The 19,288-nt window shown below is 38.6% G+C and overlaps 1 protein-coding gene across 2 annotated transcripts in view; it reads right to left on the bottom strand.

Moving 5' to 3' along the window:
* Positions 1-19,288, bottom strand: part of ralgapa2 (Ral GTPase activating protein catalytic subunit alpha 2) — a 137,130-nt gene that overhangs the window by 65,430 nt on the left and 52,412 nt on the right. The window contains exons 17-29 of one of the 2 annotated variants that reach the window (XM_037542060.1): positions 18,492-18,665; positions 17,240-17,383; positions 16,157-16,279; positions 15,885-15,985; positions 15,503-15,593; positions 14,942-15,136; positions 13,546-13,683; positions 12,234-12,427; positions 10,499-10,597; positions 10,160-10,315; positions 2,523-2,651; positions 1,899-2,027; positions 1,742-1,800 (exon numbers count right to left, since the gene is read on the bottom strand). In XM_037542060.1, coding sequence (XP_037397957.1) covers positions 1,742-1,800; positions 1,899-2,027; positions 2,523-2,651; positions 10,160-10,315; positions 10,499-10,597; positions 12,234-12,427; positions 13,546-13,683; positions 14,942-15,136; positions 15,503-15,593; positions 15,885-15,985; positions 16,157-16,279; positions 17,240-17,383; positions 18,492-18,665 — 1,732 coding nt within the window. The remainder of the gene's footprint in view (positions 1-1,741; positions 1,801-1,898; positions 2,028-2,522; positions 2,652-10,159; positions 10,316-10,498; positions 10,598-12,233; positions 12,428-13,545; positions 13,684-14,941; positions 15,137-15,502; positions 15,594-15,884; positions 15,986-16,156; positions 16,280-17,239; positions 17,384-18,491; positions 18,666-19,288) is intronic. The other variant, XM_037542061.1, reaches the window with a different exon arrangement.

Here is a 19,288-nt window from a genome sequence, read left to right as displayed (position 1 = left end):
TTTGGGTTGTGGTTCCTGATCTAACCCAGCATTTAATGCAGAAGGAGCTGGTAGGATTTCTCGCTCATCCATGTGTGTTTTTGTTATGTGCCGCCACAGACTGTCTGGGCGCTGCACTTAGCCACTTCTAAGTTCCGCCTTTTAAATTCCATCATCATTACGCAATAATTATTCAGAAAATCGACTTTTGACATTTATGAATCGATTCAGAATCGTTCACGTCCGCATTGTAAGAATCAAGTTTTTCCCACACCCTTAATATGCGCACGCACACACACACACACCCTCTTTAAAAAATTCATCATTTTGTCATTTACTCTAGTTAAGAGTGTCTGTCAAATGCCATAAAACATATCAACATTGTTTAAAATGGTTTATCTTTGGCAGTAAGCACACTTTTTTCTGTAAAAACCTTTGCACTATTAGAATAAATACAAATAAACATTAACTTTTTTTTGCTATTAATCACTTTGTTACAAAAAAAAAGTCTGATTAACCAAACTAAGTATTTGATGTTAACAGTAAATGCTACTACTTCCTCACGAAAGATTAGAAAACTAATCCCATTATTTATTGTTATTTATTATTTCTAGCATAAGCTTTTCTTGAGATGCTTACTGGCCTAACAAATGTCTTTGAATATTATTTTCTCAGATGGCCTAAAATGTTTGAACAGTACTGTGCACCATACATGCAAGTTTTGAAAACTAAGCAAAGTGGAAAGAAGTAAATAAAGCCTCTGCAATAAACTATTTAAAAAAGAAAATGTGTTTTGTATTTGATTAACTTAGGAAAATAACGAAGAAAAAATATACAAAATATTGTGCTCGAACAAGTAAATAAGCCACAAGTTTCATTCATTAACATGATCTGTTTTTCTTCAAGAGACACTAGAAAGAAATAAAACAGAAGGCTTTGAAGGTAGCCATACTGCACATGATCTTACTATGCTATATAACACTAAATTTTAACTAAAGGTGTGTCTTTTTATATAGTTAAAATTTAACTATTTTTCCAGTCTGAGTTCCTCAGATCCATTGGCCTTGGCTCTCAATGGTCTCAGTTAAAGATCTAAGGTGACCTGGCTTTTGCACTTGCATAACACAGATTTACCATAGGAGATTAGGTCTGGGCCCTCTTGCTTTTAAAGCAAATTAAAACCTTTATTTATCAGATTTTGAACTTTGTGAATGTCTGGGGATTATATGCATGTTGAAAAAAACTGACGTTTTGCATGTTTTACAAGTTTTGCTGTACTTTGGTTTTAAACTTGCTCTACAAATAAACACTTACTTGTTTTGCTCCTGATAATTATTCTAAATTATTCTATATAAAGTTTCATTACAACTCCATTCACATGATTCTCACATTATGCTCCTGGATGCTTGATTAACTGAATCAGGTGTGTTACATTAACTAATTAAATGATTAATAAATAATTGGTTAATTATCAAGAAAAATATATAATTGCATTAGGAGTTAATAATTAAACACTTGGATTGGTTATTGGTAAAACAGTAAAAAAAAATTCTTGGGATTAAATAAATAAATGTTATAATTAATGAATAAAATAATGAACGAATCATACTTTGACATGTTGTGAACTTGAGACAAGAAAAAAAATTGCATTTTTATCAAGCAGTCAAAAAAAGTAATCACAGACAAACACATGCTATCAGAAATATGTCTGTAGCAGAACTAGCTAAACAGATTAGATATCAGCATGATGGTTAAAGTTTACCTGGCCCCTTCACATGCCTCATTGCGTGCTGTCTTCAGCAGAATGTTCACAAGGTAGTCCTAAGGATGGTGAACACAACATTGACACAGTTGGCAATGTGGCTCCTACACAAACAAAGGAAGGTAGCTTAGATTGATAATAAAGTAAGAGAATATACCTTTATGTCCTCTTTGCCGACCACAATGTCTTGAGTTCCTGGTAAAGACTGCAGTGAGGGGATCTCCTGGTACAGGTTGGGAAAGCAGACCAAAGACCCAAGCAATGTTTGTGCTTCAGTCCTAGGTGCCTGTTCAAAATAATAATAATCCAAATATTATTGACCCAAAACTTACTGAAAAAATAATAAAATATTAATTTCTATATAATATTAATTTCTATATAAAGTGATATGAGTCTTAGGCTGGCAACAATTCAAATTCATACTCAAATACATTTCCCTTTTAGCCAGCAGATTTTGAATAATTTCTCTTCTGAGAAACTAAAACATTTTAAATAAAACTTTAAGCCACCCATGCCATTCATTTTATGGTTTCACTGCATCCTATATATATATATATATATATATATATATATATATATATATATATATATATTTTTTTTTTTTTCACTCCTCTCTCTACCTTTCATCAAACGGAAATATACGCAGTTTGAAATTATGCAGGTGGCACCACAGCGCCTAAGAAATTCTTTACTCAAACAGGTTCTATCTTAGAAGCTGCAGAGGCAGGCAGAGGGTGCAGGTATGAGGATGTAAACAGAGGCGAGGACAGAGCACTGATACCTCAAAAGAGTCTGAGCTGAGGACACGAGCGGCAGCAGTGATAAAGTCCCCCACCAGCATGGTGAAGCCGGGCAGGCCCAAAAAGAAGAAGCGCGGTGAACACCACCTGATCATCATGTTCAGCACATCCTGAAAGTGAGTGAGAGAGTGAGAGAAAGAGAGAGAGAGAGAGAGAGAGAGAGAGAGAGAGAGAGAGAGAGAGAGAGAGAGAGAGAGAGAGAGAGAGAGAAGGCTTTATCAATACCTACAGAGTGAAGTCTTGCCTTCTTTTGATATTTAAATATTTTTGTGCTTATTTTTTAATTAACACCTTCCAATTCTTTAAAATTCCCAGGTCTTAGGCATTTAAGCAATCAAGCATGAAAAATATGTGCAAATGATTTGTTAATGTCATTGATATCTGTTAATGCTTTAATTAATATGCTAAAGCTTTGTGTATATTTGGGTATGCTCAGTTTCATGCAGGTGGGCTATATGGTAAATTTATAACATTACGATACTTTAAGGCACATAAACCACACTAAAAGTGCTTGTAATTGTTGACATCACAAAGTGGGGAACAATTGTATCGACTACAGTATTTTTTGCAAGGTAGTGCTATCATAAATATTATAAAATATTATTTAAAAAAATGTATGGCACGGTCCTCAAAAGAAACCTTGTACGTTTTTAATATGTTAAGTTACTGTAAACTGATAAATATTAAAAGCACTCTGAAAAAACAGAAAATGCCATAGACTTTTGAGGAAAAATGTAAGTGTTCAAGCGCACATAGGAGAAACGTATAACTATTTATGTTTGGAAGTCAAGTCTACTTTTAAAGCTCGAGACAAGAGATGATCACGGCCTTAACATCACAGACACAAACACATGCACCCACACCTCTAGCACACACAACTCCCTCCTATCTGCTACACTCATTTCCTTTAATGAATCCTTTGTAAAAGTAAGTGGACAAAAAAGACACACACAACAGAAAACAGGGACATGACATGGGCAATAAAGTACAATGAAAAAGAGGCCTGCTGAGATGAAGATGTAAAATTGGTGGAAGCGTTGAGTTCGCATGGACATTTTACCCTCATTTTGCAATAATTGACCTTTATGATGCCAAGCAAGTAGTAGTAATTAACTGCCATAAAACTGCTGGATGATTACACAAAATGAGCGCTTTGAAGGAAGCAGCAATTCTGCCAAAGCGGTTCCATTATGCAGCTGTAAATACAGCAGGCCCAATCAAAATGTAGTTGGTGGTAAAAAGGTACATGCAGACCGTGTTTAACAGTGACAATTGTCTACAAAAAGAAGGAAACTGAAATGCGCATTGTGCTTTCCAATTCTTCTAGGGCCGCATAATATAGCGTTTGCTAACTGTTGTCTCTGTTATCCAGATAATGATATTTTTACCTATATTACTGAAGTCTCTAATACACGAACGAGACCACTAATCTATTATACAAAAAAACGAGAAACAGTGTGACCTATAAGTACCCTGACAGATACTTTTTAGCATTCACATGAAACAGCGCAAGTGAATCTGCAAACATGTCACATTAAGAGTTCCCTAATGTATTTTTAACATGTTATGACATCATGACATATCATAAACACAATAGGAATTCCGTTCATATTATGAGGCTCTAAACTTTGCCTGTGAGACTCATTTTTTAAGCTTGAAGGAGATAAACATTTAATGTATTCCAGGTTCTGGACAGATGCCTCCAACTCACTAAATTACTATAGGATGTGAAAGTGATCTAGCTACTAGGGTGAAATCAGCATGTTGCTGATCAGTAAGACATCATTGAGTGCATTTACACCAAGTAACACCTGTTGGTTTGATTTGTTGACTGATCTTTTCCTTCTGTAGAAACACATGCAATAAACCAATATGTAAATATTAACTACAAACCTTATTTGAATAGGGTGCCAATAAACACATTTCATTAGGAGAATGGTTTGTACAAGAGCGTACACTACTGTATATTAAGACATACTTGTTACCTGAAAAATATAATTATTAATGTGCAGCTTGCTGTTGATATTGCATTGTTTTCCAATTGGTCTCTCTTATTGTAAGAAATCCGTTTTTTCACATTTTTGGCCAGAGTGTATATATACACACATATACAGCTAATACAGATTTTTAAGACTTTGCAGTTTCTCTTTTTCCCAAGAAAGTCTAATAGAATCTCTGAAAGTACAGTCAGGTCCATAACTACTTTCAAAGACATCACCAGACACTGGGTTTCTTCCCTGGCATGGCTGTGCCAAGCCTTTACTGCAGCTGCCTTCAGTTCATGCTTGCTATTGGGGCATTTTACCTTCTGTTTTATCATTAGTAAGTGAAATGGATGCTTGATTGGATTGAGGTCAAGTGACTCCCATTGCAGAACATTCAACGTCCTTGCTTGAAGAAAAAAAAAAAGACTTGGGCTGCTTTTGGAATACGCTTTGGGCCACTGTCTGTGCCTAAAGTGCCATCTGATGTATTTTGAAAAATGTGGCTAAATCTCAACAGACAACACAGTGCTAAAAATTTCAGAATTCATCCTGCTGCTTTTGTCAGCAGTCAAATCATCAATAAATACAAGGCAGCCAGTTCCATCAGCAGCCATACATTCCCATACCATTAAACTAACTCCACCATGACTGACAGGTGAGATATTATGTGTTGGATCAAGAGCAGTTCCTTCTCTTTTCCATCCTCTTCTCTTATTATCATTATTATCATTCTGGTGTAAGCTGATTGTTGTCTCATCTGTCCATGAGCTGTTCCAGAACGGTGCAGTGCTTTTTTTTTTTTTTTAGACTTTTTTAGTTTTTTTACTCCAAACTGGTCTTCCTGTTTTTGAGGAATTATCAGTTGTTTGCATTTTGTGGTAAACCCTCTGTATTTGCTCTGGTGAAGCCTACTCTTGATGCAGATATGCTGATCTCCTAGAGTGTGTTCTGAATCTGTCCAGCTGTTGAAAAGGCTTTTCTTCATCAAGGAAAGAATTCTTTTGTGATCCACAGCAGTTGCTTTATATGGTCTTACAGACATTTTTATGTTTCTAAGCTCACTAGAGTATTGCTTCTTTTCAAGAATGTACCAAATAATTGATTTGTCCATATGTAGTGTTTTTGCTGTCTGTTGAGTTTGTTTAGATTTTTCATTTTAATGATTGCTTCACTGGCAGTGATGGTTCTTCATATTGAGAGTTAACAGCAACACACTCCAAATACAAATGCCACACTTGAAATCAACTCTAGACCTTCTATCTGCTCACTTGTAAGGGAACAACACACACCTTGCCATGGAGAAGGTCAGCTCAGAATAATTACTTCTGAGGCCCTAAAATCTATGCTGTGTATGAAAAATGGTTGAAAATTCTTACACCTTTCATGAAATTTGGATGTAAATACCCTCAAATGAAATTTGAAAGACTGCATTTTGATGTCATATTCATTATTTAATATAAACTCCAATATGTTGTGGTAGGAAGCTTATATAACAACCACTGTCCAAATATTTATGGACCTGCCTGTATGTTCCCTGTTTATATATTCAACAACTAAATTTTTAAGATCACCTGATTTATAGTGAGTCATTTGACTTTTAAAGTGTGCTATTTATTACAAGCAAGTCGAATGATGTTTGCCTTCTGTGGTGACTCTTTAAACTTTAAAAAAGGTTTGTAAAGACTCAAGTACACTATATTGCCAAAAGTATTCGCTCGTCTGCCTTTACACGTGTATGAACTTGAGTGACATGCCATTCTTAATCCGTAGAATTTAATATGATGTCGGCCCACCCAAGGCTTTCCACAAGGTTTAGGAGTGTGTTTATCGGAATTTTTGACCATTCTTCCAGAAACACATTTGTGAGGTCAGACACTGATGTTGGACGAGAAGGCAGTCTCTGCTCTAACTCATCCCAAAGGTGTTCTATCGGATTGAGGTGCAGGCCAGTCGAGTTCTTCCACAGCAAACTCGCTCATCCGTGTCTTTATGGACTTGCTTTGTGCACTGGTGCGCAGTCATGTCGGAACAGGAAGGGGCCATCCCCAAACTGTTCTCACAAAGTTGGGAGCATGAAATTGTCCAAAATCTCTTGGTCTTTTGAAGCATTAAGATTTCCTTTCACTGGAACTAAGGGGCCGAGCCCAACTCCTGAAAAACAACCCCATGCCATAAACCCAATCCCCCCTCCATCAAACTTGGCACAATGCAGTCAGACAAGTACTGTTCTCCTGGCAAGCGCCAAACCCAGACTCGTCCATCAGATTGCCAGATGGACAAGTGTGATTAGCCACTCCAGAGAACACATCTCCACTGCTCTAGAGCCCAGTGGTGGCACTTTACACTACTGCATTCACGTTTTGCATTGCACTTAGTGATGTAAGGCTTGGATGCAGCTGCTTGGCCATGGAAACCCATTCCATGAAGCTCTCTTTGCACTGTTATTGAGCTAATCTGAGGGCCACGTGAAGTGTGGAGGTCTGTAGCGATTGATTCTGCAGGTAGTTGGCGACCTCTGTGCACTATGCACCTCAGCATCTGCTGATTCTGTTCTGTCGTTTTATGTGCCCTACCACTAAGTGACTGAGTTGCTGTCGCTCCTAATCGCTTCCACTTTGTTATAATACCACTGACAGCTGACTGTGGAATATTTAGTAGTAAGGAAATGTCATGACTCGACTTGCACAGGTGGCATACTATCACGGTACCATGCTGGAATTTACTGAGCTCCTGAGAGTGACCCATTCTTTCACAAATGTTTGTACTTGCAGTCTGCATGCCTAGATGCTTGGTTTTATACACCTGTACCCATGGAAGTAATTGGAACACATGAATTCAATGAATTAGATGGGTGACTGTATTCTTTTGGCAATATAGTATATATCTCATTTACAAAAACAGTTCACCACAGAATCATACATTAAAAGGCTTTAAGGGGATCAAAAGTTTTTTCTATGGCATCATACAAAAAACCTTGGCAGTAAATCTATTAAATATTAATTATACCCCCACCAGGGGGAAAGGAAAATAATTCCTTCTACTAAGGAACTTAAGGGGACCACAACATTTATGAACATTTTTATATATTACAGTGTTAGGATGATGGGGAAATAGCCAGATGCTCCCTAAAGAGGCAAGGGGGGCACAGCACAGTAGACTTCAGGTTTTAGCTACAGGTCTTCAGCTTAAGTGAGTGAAACACTTCACAGACAAAGGAGAGACCACTTCTAGCAATCATCATCACTCTGGCTGCATCTGTTTTTGTCTCCCAGTGACATATGCAGCCTACTTATGCTTTAAAAATGTGACAATGTGAACATCCGCTGTTCACGCCTGCATTCAGGTGTATAAGTAATTACAGAGCTGCCCAGCACTAACAGCCAGCCAAGAAGACACACTCGAAAGGCATGTAATGGTCACAGAGTAAAACTGTGAATCAGCTGTGGTGCAAAATCTGAACCTTCTCTCTCTATCTCTATTACCCCCCGGATTTGGCACACACCTCCATATTGAGTGTGGACTCAATAAAAGTGAGACGAGGGCCACAGAAGCCATCTCTGAGTGTGCTCTGTCCTGTGCCATGCTCACACGCACGTACACACGCACGTACACACGCACGTACACACGCACGTACACACGCACGTACACACAGCAACCATCCATCTTTAAGAAGCACCAACAGTATTCAATGACATGGAAAACATTATAATGAGCTTGTCTCTCAGCCAGAGTGGAACAGCCTATAGCTTGAGTCCAGGCATGGGCATTTACCCAGTCCTACACTCACTCACCCAAAAAACAAGCTCTGAATTTCTGCTCATGTACTTCACTCTTCCAGACACTCTTGCTAAAAGTATGAAATGTCCTGGGGTGTAAAATAGCATAGATGTAAAGAGTTATACAGAAACTTAAATTTAAATCAGATGTTTAAACTTGGCCTTCTGCCTGATGACAGCTGGGATAGGCTTCAGCACCCCCCATGACCCAGAAGGAGAAGCGGCTTAGAAGATATATGTGTGTGTGTGTGTGTGTGTGTGTGTGTGTGTGTGTGTGTGGATGTGGGGGTGTGTGTGTTTAGACTTAAGCAATTATTTCATATTGATATTTGATATTTAAGTATTTTTAGGCAGCCTTAGGCAACTGTGCTAAAATGTCTGCATTTACCTCATTTAACTGCAATTTTAATGCTACAGAAATAAATGTTATATTTTTCCCTAATGTTAGTCCAGGTGGACATTTTATAAATGTATGTATACACATTAGTAGGCAAGTACATGAGAAAAAAAACATAACTGCCTTGGCCCACAATTCCCATATTGGTGCATCCCCAGAATGCATATTTTACCAGGAGGAAGCAATTAAGTTGATGTTTGGGAATACGTTACTAAAATTAAGGTGAAACAGAGAAAGATGCCACACAAACTCACTAATGTAGTAGAATAACCATCTATCTGCATCAATAACCTGGTCATTCATTTTACCATACAGATTACAGAATAGTAAAGCAAATAATAGCACTGATCAAACCTGTTGCATATCTACATATTTCTACAAAACATAATTTGAGAAAGTCAACCACATGAAATTTCTGGCAGTTGATATGCCCAAGATCATGGGAATGATCAGGATATTGACAGTAGTACCATCTAGAGGTTATGGTATGAATTTAGTTTACAGATTTTGGTTATTTTCTATTATTTTACCTTATTAATTTTATTATATTCTATATTTGATTGTGCATTATTTAGGTCAAATTAATAAACCATATTAATACCTAGTTTCTCTTACGTTACACAGTGAAGCCACTACATAACTATTAGTTACAATATTCAGTCACACATACAGAGCAATGGAGCCATCTAGTGGTCACATTGTGAATGTAAACACCACTGTGCCAAAAACTACTATTTATTTCAGTTATGCTCATTAAGAAAGAACCTGACACGGCCCAAAAACAAAATATATATTCCCCATACTGATAAAGTATTTAGTATTAATACTAAGGAACTAACATTATTCAGCCAGAATGGAGGGGGTACTAATTTATAAATGTCTACTAAAAGAATAACTGTATTTTTTCTACTGGGCAAGTACAGTATGGTTACAAATCTGTGATCAAGTACTTTCCATTATCAAGTGAATTGAATTGTACTAGAGTATCCATGCTGAATTTGGTTGCCCTTTTTGTCGGGGTGCCAAGCATGCCAAACATACGGGTTTAGCAAGAAATAGTGCAGATCATTTATTGGTCAAATGCCATTGTAACAGAACTGCCATATGTTGTCACTCACTGTCTGTGACTCTGTACATAAAACCAAATGCAGGGTAAAAGGTAAACCAGAATTAAGTAGATCAGCTCCTTCATTGCTGCTGCTGTTTGAGGTAACTGTTAACTAGTGGTGTGTCCACTGTTACCTGTGGTAGAATCCATGTGCCACCACATAACCTTCACAGTACCCCTTCTACCTTCACACTTCAGCTGAGCGGTGGGAAACTAACATAGGCATGGATATTTTGGGCTTAGATTAGTAACAGTACTGCACTTTCCAGTGGAAAAGCAAATTAAATGCACTTATGGGGACCATAAAAACAGGATCTGTGGACTAATGTCACTGATGTGCATTGTCTCATACCGAGTCGTCACTGGTGAAGCCTTTGTGCATGACATGGTAAAGATGTACCAGGAAGTCACTGTTGGGCAGCACATCTTGATGTTTAGTCATCATCTCACAAATCAGCCTATAGGCCTGCAGCTTCCCGGTTTTAAACTCTGCAGGGAGCATTGTGGCCTACAGACACAGAGGAGTTTTAAGAATATTAAGATGCATGGACAAGTAATTCTGGACAAAAGTACATCAAACAAAAATATTGCCATCTTGAGACACTACTAGATCAAAAACCTGACCTCTACATATAATTAAGTGCTAATCTAAGGAGCATAATAAAGGGCAGTTTACAGAGGAATGTCTCACCTTGAAGAGCCAAGAAGCCAGCATTCGGAGAGGAGGAATGAAGAGAGGTCTCGGTAGAGCTGATTGGTTGTCTACATTAATCCCCAAATTATCTCTTATCTGCAATTAGAATTAGGAAAAATTAAAATGACAACTAATCAGCAAAACAATAACAATTCGATTCAAAATGTTAGGTATCTGGATTAAGTCTCTGGTGGTTTAAAGGCATAGTTTGGCAAAAATTAAGTTTATACCTTTATTTCCACAAAGTCACCTTTATGGAAAACATATCAGATAGTTTAAAACAGTAGTAGCAGTCTTAAAGGCTGAATGTTATGTACATTTGCACATTTTCTTAAACAGTATCAAGGTCAAATTACATTTCTCCAGGAACAACACAGATCAACAAGGAACAAAAAGTACAAAGTGCAAACGTGCAGACAGTGTGCAAATAAAAAAAATTAGGCCAGAAACAATATAATAAATACAATAAATTAAACAGACAGGACAGCGCAACACAGACACAGCACACATTTCTGGACATGGGGTAGTGAGAATAAGGTGCAGAGATATTTAACATGCTGTGATCTGTGAGTCACACAGTCAGATGACACACATAAACACAGCAGTACATGAGGTAGTAAAACCTGAGTAAACAGTTCCAGATAGTGCAAGTAGAGCATCAAAAGAGTTGTTTGTGTAGAGTATGTCTGAGGGGGGGCAGGGGTTAGCTCAGTCCTGATTTCTTGAGGAATAAAGCTGTTGCAGAGCCTGGCAATGATGGCACAGATGCTCTGGTACCTTCTGCCAGACGGCAGCAGTGAAAAAAAGTCCATATGAGGGATGGATGGGGTCGTCCACAAAGCTGATGGCTTTCCGGATACAACGTGTGGTGTAGATGTCCATGATGGAGGGGAGAGAGACCCCAGTGATTTTCTAAGCTGTCCTCACTATACGCTGTAGGGTCTTGTGGTCCGAGGCGGTGAAATTCCAAACCAAGTGATGATGCAGCTGCTCAGGATGGTCTCCACAGCCCCCCTGTAGAACATGGTGAGAGGGGGGAGATGAGTCTTCTTCAGTCTCTGCAGGAAGTAGAGACGCTGCTGGGCTCTCTTTGCTATGGAGTTGGTGTTGAGGCACGGGTGAGGTTCTCTGTGATGTGGACACCAAGGAACTTGGTGCTCCTGACAATTTTCACAGCAGAGCCAGTGATGTTTATTGGTCACCTCGCACTCTTCAGAAGTTAACAACCATCTCCTTAGTTTTGTCTACATTCAGAGAGGTTGTTGGTTCCGCACCAGTCCGCTAGCCGCTGCACCTCCTCTCTGTACGCTGACTCTTCGTTCTTGCTGATCAGACCCACCACAGTCGTGTCATCAGCGAACTTGATGATGTGGTTTGAGCTGTACTTTGCAGTACAGTCATGAGTCAGCAGAGTAAACAGCAGTGGACTAAGCACACAGCCCTGAGGGGCACTGGTGCTCAGTATGGTGGTGCTGGAGATGTTATTACCAATCCTGACTAACTGAGGTCTCACAGTCAGGAAATCCATGTCATACACTGTCAGAAACCATATAAGTCTATTTGAGATTACTTAAACTTTATGTGCTTTGAGACAAGTGTATGATAATTTAGGTATGCAGTTTACATGATGATTATTGATGGTTGGGCAGCTGTGTAAATCAGATTTTTTGCCAACCTACTGCTTTAAGGTTTTGCTGAATATGAACATGAAATACCAGTGTGCTGGTATTACCTTTGCAAGCTTGTGCCAAAGCTCATACAGGTAGCTGAAGACCTTGGCATGGATACGAGGACAGCGGATGCTATTAACATCCCCCAGAATTCCCAAAATCCTTCTCCAGATCACAAATGCAGAGTCAGCATGCCAGCCAGTCAAACAACCGCCTGCAATGATGCTGATATCATCAGCCAAAAACTCGCTGCTGTCTGCAAAGGAAACAAATCAGAAACAGTACATTAAACAAGGAAAGACGAGAGACAGAAATGACAAAATGATAAGAACGACAGTTCAAATTTTAGAAAAATCGGCACACTTTAGCAAATGACATTGGTAAATGAAATGAAGAGCTCAGGCTCAAGGGAAAATGCTTCTCACACCAATTGTGTCAGTTTAAAAGTTGTCTCCATAACTCAGAAGCAACCAAGCTTAAAAATGTAATATATTAACAAGTAATATAATAAACAAGCTTCAATTCTAACAAAAGCAAAAGTATTCCTAGCACAGAAAACATAAAACTGCAACTAGATAACTAGATAGATAAAGCAACTGTGGACAAGATAATAAGGAGTTTTTTAACCTAATCTCTATCTGCAGATTCTAATAGTCTTGTTTTTTTCCCCTGAAAAGAGACTCACTTGAAACACAAACAGAAGCCACTGAGCAGCTGCCAGTGAACACTCATGAATTCTTCAGTTATGCATACTCGTAAATTAAGCTGTAAATCAATCAAATTCATTTTTTTTTTCAGAATAATTATACAGATTTTTTTTTACTTTAGCACAGCAGTGGAACAAGCAGAGCTTTCACAGATGCCACCTGCATGGATATCAGAAAAACGTAGTGACAACCAATGTTACCAGAATACCAGAATGAAACAAGAAGAGCTTTGGTATAACATTTCCCCAAGTCTGTCTGACTGGTAAGAGTTAATAACTATGCATTATGTAAGCAGTGCTTATTTCAAACTCTATTTAAGGAATTCAGCCAATGTCTAGTGACTTCTATTATAAGTGTGTTTCTTCAATGATCCTAGACTTTATTTAGTTCAGTGAAACACGTAACAATTGTTCTCTGTGGTAACTGACAACACAATAGAGATGTGGTTGAGATGTGAGATGTGAAGCAGGAAATCAGAACAAAATTGCTGGAATATATTACACAAAAATTAGGCACAAATATAATGAAAACATGAAGCACCAATGCATTCCATTGCATCTCATGATTAAATTCAATTTCACTGGCATTTCAAACAGAATACGTGAGAAAGCAGGGGCACGGAGGGTTGGAGGTCAGAGAGGATGCGGAGGGAAAACTGGTGCAGTACCCAGATCATGAGGCATGTGCATGGCATCCTCCAGTAGCTGAGAGCCATCGCTGTAGCCCTGGGGCAGCAGCAGGGCAGGAGAAACAGGGGGGCATGGGGACAGGGGGGCAGAGTGGAGCGAGTGGACACACTCAGAACCTACACACACACACACACACACACACACACACACACACACACACATGCACCATGATGGAAGCACACAATGGAGAATCACAGACACCGTCAAATCACAAAAGGAAACACATGTAGACTGGTCACAAAGCTAGTAAATGATTCACTATGAGAATCATTATCAAATGTTAATATGAGGAATTAACATTTGATCACACAGTGCTTATGACATTTCACAAAATGAACCTGTAACTGACAAAATAATTAATTGAAGTGAATTAATTTTCACAATTACAGAAGGACACATTTAAAGACAATCAGTGAGATATGGGAAAAACACAAAAAAGCATTTCACACTACACATCATGCAGAGCAACACATTCACAATGAATAGTGAGAAAGTGTAGCAACAAGTTGCATTTGTGACTATTAGACTTTGTCCTTCAGTTTAGACAAAACTCTCCAAAAGATGTAACGGAACAGGACAAGAAAGAAAAAAGTTATTTTCTTTTTTCCTAGACACATCACTGACTGCAAGTATAACTGGTAGACTGACAAGTGTGTTTCAATGTTAAAAACCGATAACAGCAGCAGCTTTACGTTAGGGCTTTTTACTGAAGGAGTCGCAGTAGAACTGCTATGACATATTGCTATTAGCTTTGTGCTAACATGTAACTAGAAATACCACCAGCTATTAGAAAATAGCATTGTCGTAGGTGTATATCTAAAGGGACAAAACTGCAACTAGATAAAGCATATCTGTGGACAAGATAATAAGTAGTTTTTCAACCTAATCTCTTTTCACCCTAATCTCATCATAGTTGTTCCATTTAGTTGCACCTCAAATGCAACAACTATGATGATATTACACAAAAATGAACTATAAATTTCAGGTAAATTTTTTTTATTTTACAGAATCACTAGATATTCTTTGGAGGTCAGGTCTCTCTGAAGGCCAGAAGGTTCTCCACTGGTAAGAACATAGAAAGCATTCTTGATCATCAGACAAGTGGAAGAGGGTTCAAGAAGTGCAAATGCTTTAAGAGGAGTGAAGAGATGTGAATACCAGTATGACATTGTTGTTTGATATAGATTTTTCCAGATCACAGAAACCACTATGTTTTTGCAGTGTTATCTAAAAGGTGGCCAAAACCTGGAAACCCTGCATGTGTGAGAAGGATGAAGGATGAAGGATCTACTAGAATGTGTGCATTAACAATAAAGGAAATGGAGCTTTACAAATGTAAACAGTCTCAACAAGTTTGGTTCTGGGTTGATGTACCTGCCAGTGCCTCGGAGTGGCTGAGCAGTAGGCTTCTCTGGCTCTCTGAGTCTGCTGCCACCCCCACACTCACACTCACACTGACGTCGTTGGGAGAGGGGCAGTCGGGTTCCTCCTCTACAGTGTGCCACGTCAGCAGACTGACGTCAGCATCGTTGAGGTAGCAATTTGAAGTCTCGCTACTCACGCTCTCACCTGCAATGAGAAGGAGAGAGACTATAGTATATATGCACATTGTGATAATATGGCGGCTACAGCGGGCAACTATACAATCAATTGTATAGTATAGTTGCAATACATGTAGCCAATAGTGTTTCCACACTGTTTCACTACATTATTCACTTACATATACACACATACATACACACACACATATGTATAAAAAAATATATGAACTGCACTATATTCCCATTTAAACACAGTTAAAGCTATCAACAGGCTGTGTAGCTACAGGCTGGTTTTAAGAGCACTTATAGGGCATGTTTGGTGAACCTGGTTCTATTGCACTGATGAATATTTCTGATGGTTGTATGTTTTTGTAACAGTTGAGTATTGGCTTACTTTTCTCCTGCAGCTTGGTCCTTGTACTGACAAGTCCTGCTTCTCCAGGACAGTCAAGATCTCCTGGACTGCTGCTCTGCCGAACTAGAATCTAAATCATATGTGAAGAAAATGAAAGGCTTGAAAAGAATTATGTAAGGTGGTCTAAATTAAAGGACAATAATCACTGGGGTCAGTAGAATATGTTGCAATCTAAGGCAGTCATAAATCATTCTCAAAAATAATTCTCAATAATTTGATAAATAAATAACTTTTTCTTTTACTAAATTTATAATGTTATAAACTACAGTCAACAGATTAATCAATTATGGAAATAATAATTAGTTGCAGCCCTACTACAAGTCATGAAGCGTAACAGTGGAATATTTATAATAGGACTGACCGTGGGAGCCTCACTCTCCCTTTTCCCGACTGAGCTGCTCTCAGAAAACCAGACTGTACCATCAGAGCTGCCTGCGTTTGGAGAGTCCTCCCTCCTCTGACCTACAGTTTCACATACATACACAGAATAAAATAATGGCAAGGTTTTGGTACATGTAGTTTTGTAATGTGTTCATGGTCTAAAATTTGCATCAATCAATTGCAACATCCTGGCACAGCAGTATCACAAAAGTGAAGCACCTGTTGCATATTTGTGTGTATGTATGTTCGTACCTGGGAAGGAGTCCGTGAGCTGCTGATTGATGTCTGAGGTGCTGCTGCTGCGAGCAAGAGGACTGTCTCCCTCCCCCATCTCTCCTTCTCCACCACATTCAGACAACTGACACTCTTCCACGTCTGACACAAGGAGGAAAAGATGCCATAACTCCATGATCATATCCAATAATGTGCATATAAATAAAATAAAGTCAGAATCAATAGTTAGAGAACGTTAAATTTATTTAACTTTCAGCTAAAATGGTGATGAAATACTTAGATACTTAAATAAAACAAGACTTCCAAAAACATAAAATAATAAATCTAAACACTCTTGCTTCAGATCTGGGGGAAAAAAAAAAAAAAAAAAAAAAAAAAAAAAACAAAAAAAAAATCAACAGATTTTTCTTTCTGTCCTTCCATTGTGTGAAGACAACTCGATGCTCATGTATAAAGATGTGTGGCTGTCAAGAAGAGAAGCCATTACTGAGAAAAAGAATATGAAGTCGAGTCATGGGAAACAGAAAATGTAGCCAACTTCTAAGACTGAACTTTGAAGATGTGGAAAAAACCCTGCAGATTTAAAAATAAATAAATAAATGAATAAATAAAAAACTAAAAGCAAGTCTCAAAAAAAAAAAAAAAAAAAGCTGTAATAAAGGCAAAGCATGGACTCTGTAAATACTGAAACATAATATTTAAATATTAAATGTTAAATATATTACACTTGGCTGGTTTGGCTGGAAATTAAATAAATGAAGGGTGGTCTCTGATGTTTACACAATGATTTATATGAAATTAAAAGCCATCATGCAGCATGAATGTTTCATGTTAGTTTGAATTTCTTGGTACATGATATGGAGAATGTTACTACACCATTATAATAGCACAATAAGATAGCATTCCATGCATAAACCTAAGAAATGGGGAAGAAAAAACTTTGAAGGAAATCTAAATTTAAATGACATTTTGTCAAAATATGGTGAGACGTACAGCTGGCTATACTGTATGAGAGAATGGAGAAAGTTCAAGACGAAAAGCTTGGATAGAAAAGGGAAAAGAAAAAAAAAAAAACAATTGCAAGAAACAGTGCAAAGTTACCTGAGAGTCTGTGAGAGCAGTGAGAGTTGTGAGAGATACCAGGTAAGAAAGAGCTGACAGTGTGCAGCAGCATCGGCACACTCTTAGTGGCCGGCAAAGCTTCGTACAGATGCACACAGTTGCTGATAGACTGGCTTCGCTTAGCTACTCAAAGAATGAGCAGGAAAAGATGGAAAGATGAAAAGAGAGAAAGAGAAAGAGAAAAAAAAGAAGGCAGGGTCAATCACAACCTACACCACTGAGAAATTTTGCACGCAAAGCGCTTCTCTTTGGAGGAGTGTGAAACAAGGAAAGTAAATGATCTAAGACAGTCTGGAACAGTTTGGGACAATCTGGGATTTTTATAATATAAAATATCAAGTGATATTTACATATCATCTATACAGATGCAGCACAGTGTCAAAATACAAACAAAATTGTTTTTTTTGCCTTCTGTTCAAACACTTTAATAAATCTGTGGTCTAACCCATGACAACATTCACAAAATGTGAAGAAGTCAGACAACCAACACACAGCAATATACACCTGTATACAGAGATGATGAATACAGCATGTTTTCTAAAAACACCCTCACTGCAACTGCAAAAAAGTACATTTTAATGCTTTTTTAAATCATGTATACCTTTGGTCTCTTCAAAGCATCCTTTGAAACTGAATGCCTAAGCGGGTAATGTGAAGTATACAGTTTTAAGTTCTCTCTGCCAGTGATAACATTACTATTAATATGACTAGACGGCACTTGGTGGAGAGCTTTGAAAGAGAAAGGCTCGGTTCTACCCTTTACACTGTACGTTTATTATTGGCTTTGCTTTTTAGATAACATCACTTTCGTTATGTTACCTTTTTATGCATAATAATGAGCATTAATTATGCTCTTAATGAATCTATCAAAAACAGCCAAGCATTTGATGTTGCCAGCTCTCTTAACAAAGAAAGGAGAACGCTGAGCCGTTTGAAGATGAATGTAGGAGAAATCCAATTAGGCAAAACAAAATGAGGAATGTGGAGCCATTTTTTGGCTTGCTCACAAGTGCACACATATCTTTGGGTTGTTTATAAGAGCCATACTTCAGTTTCAAATGCATCTGCTCCAAACTCAAGCAGCTCTCCAGAGATGCAATCTCCTACACAGGAAAGGAAAGGCGAGAGCCAGTGGCAAGCTTGTTGTTAGTGAGTGTTCTGAAAGCGAGAGACAGAAAGAAAGACCGAAGGAAAGAACTAGTACATATTAGTGTAGAGGTAATGCTCTGACCTGAGGCTTTCTGTCTAACATTGTTGCGGGCCTTCTCAACAGCGGGGGCTCCAGTGGTGGTGGCGCTGCGGAAGCGCATGGGCTCTTGAGCTCCAGGCTGGTCTCCTGAATTCCTCCAGCTCAGAGAGAATGAACGTGCTACTGCTGATGCCTTCTGAGAATCCTGCATCACTCCTACACAAACGCCATTAGAGACCATTACTGTTATTACCAGAATCAAAGCAATGGACAAAGGTAAAGAGTGATACCTGTAGCTCACAATATCCTCACAGAGCAATGCCAGAGATTTCTAAGCTGTGGCTCCCAATTTTAGTCCTGGAATATCTCTGTCCAGCACATTTTTAAAAATGTTATTTTTTTTTACCCGATTTTCTCCCCAATTTAGTCGTTTCCAATTTCACCTGCTAGTTAGGACTCCTCCAATCACATGATGCTACCAACGCTAGGAGGGTGAGGCTAGCACAGGCTTCCTCCGAGACCTGTGAAACCAGCCACCGCTTCTTTTCGAACCACTGCTCATGCAACGTCATGGGACAGCCAAACGCACTCTGAGGAAAGCGCCAACCGCCAGATCTGTTACGTCAGCTAACAGACACCTGTGCTGACTAGCATCGCGCTGAGTGAAGGGGGGAGAAGGGGGGCCATCCTACCCACCCAGAGAGAGCGAGGCCAATTATACTCTCTTGGACTCGCGGCTACGGATGGCTGTAACATCACCAGTGGATCAAACTCACGATCTCCTGATGACAGGGCCAACTTGGTTGCGCCACTTGGGAGTCCATCCAGCACATTTTAAT

This window comes from Pygocentrus nattereri, chromosome 10, assembly GCF_015220715.1.
Source record: "Pygocentrus nattereri isolate fPygNat1 chromosome 10, fPygNat1.pri, whole genome shotgun sequence".
Classification (NCBI taxonomy): Eukaryota; Metazoa; Chordata; class Actinopteri; order Characiformes; family Serrasalmidae; genus Pygocentrus; species Pygocentrus nattereri.
This window is presented reverse-complemented; position numbering and strand designations above follow the sequence as displayed.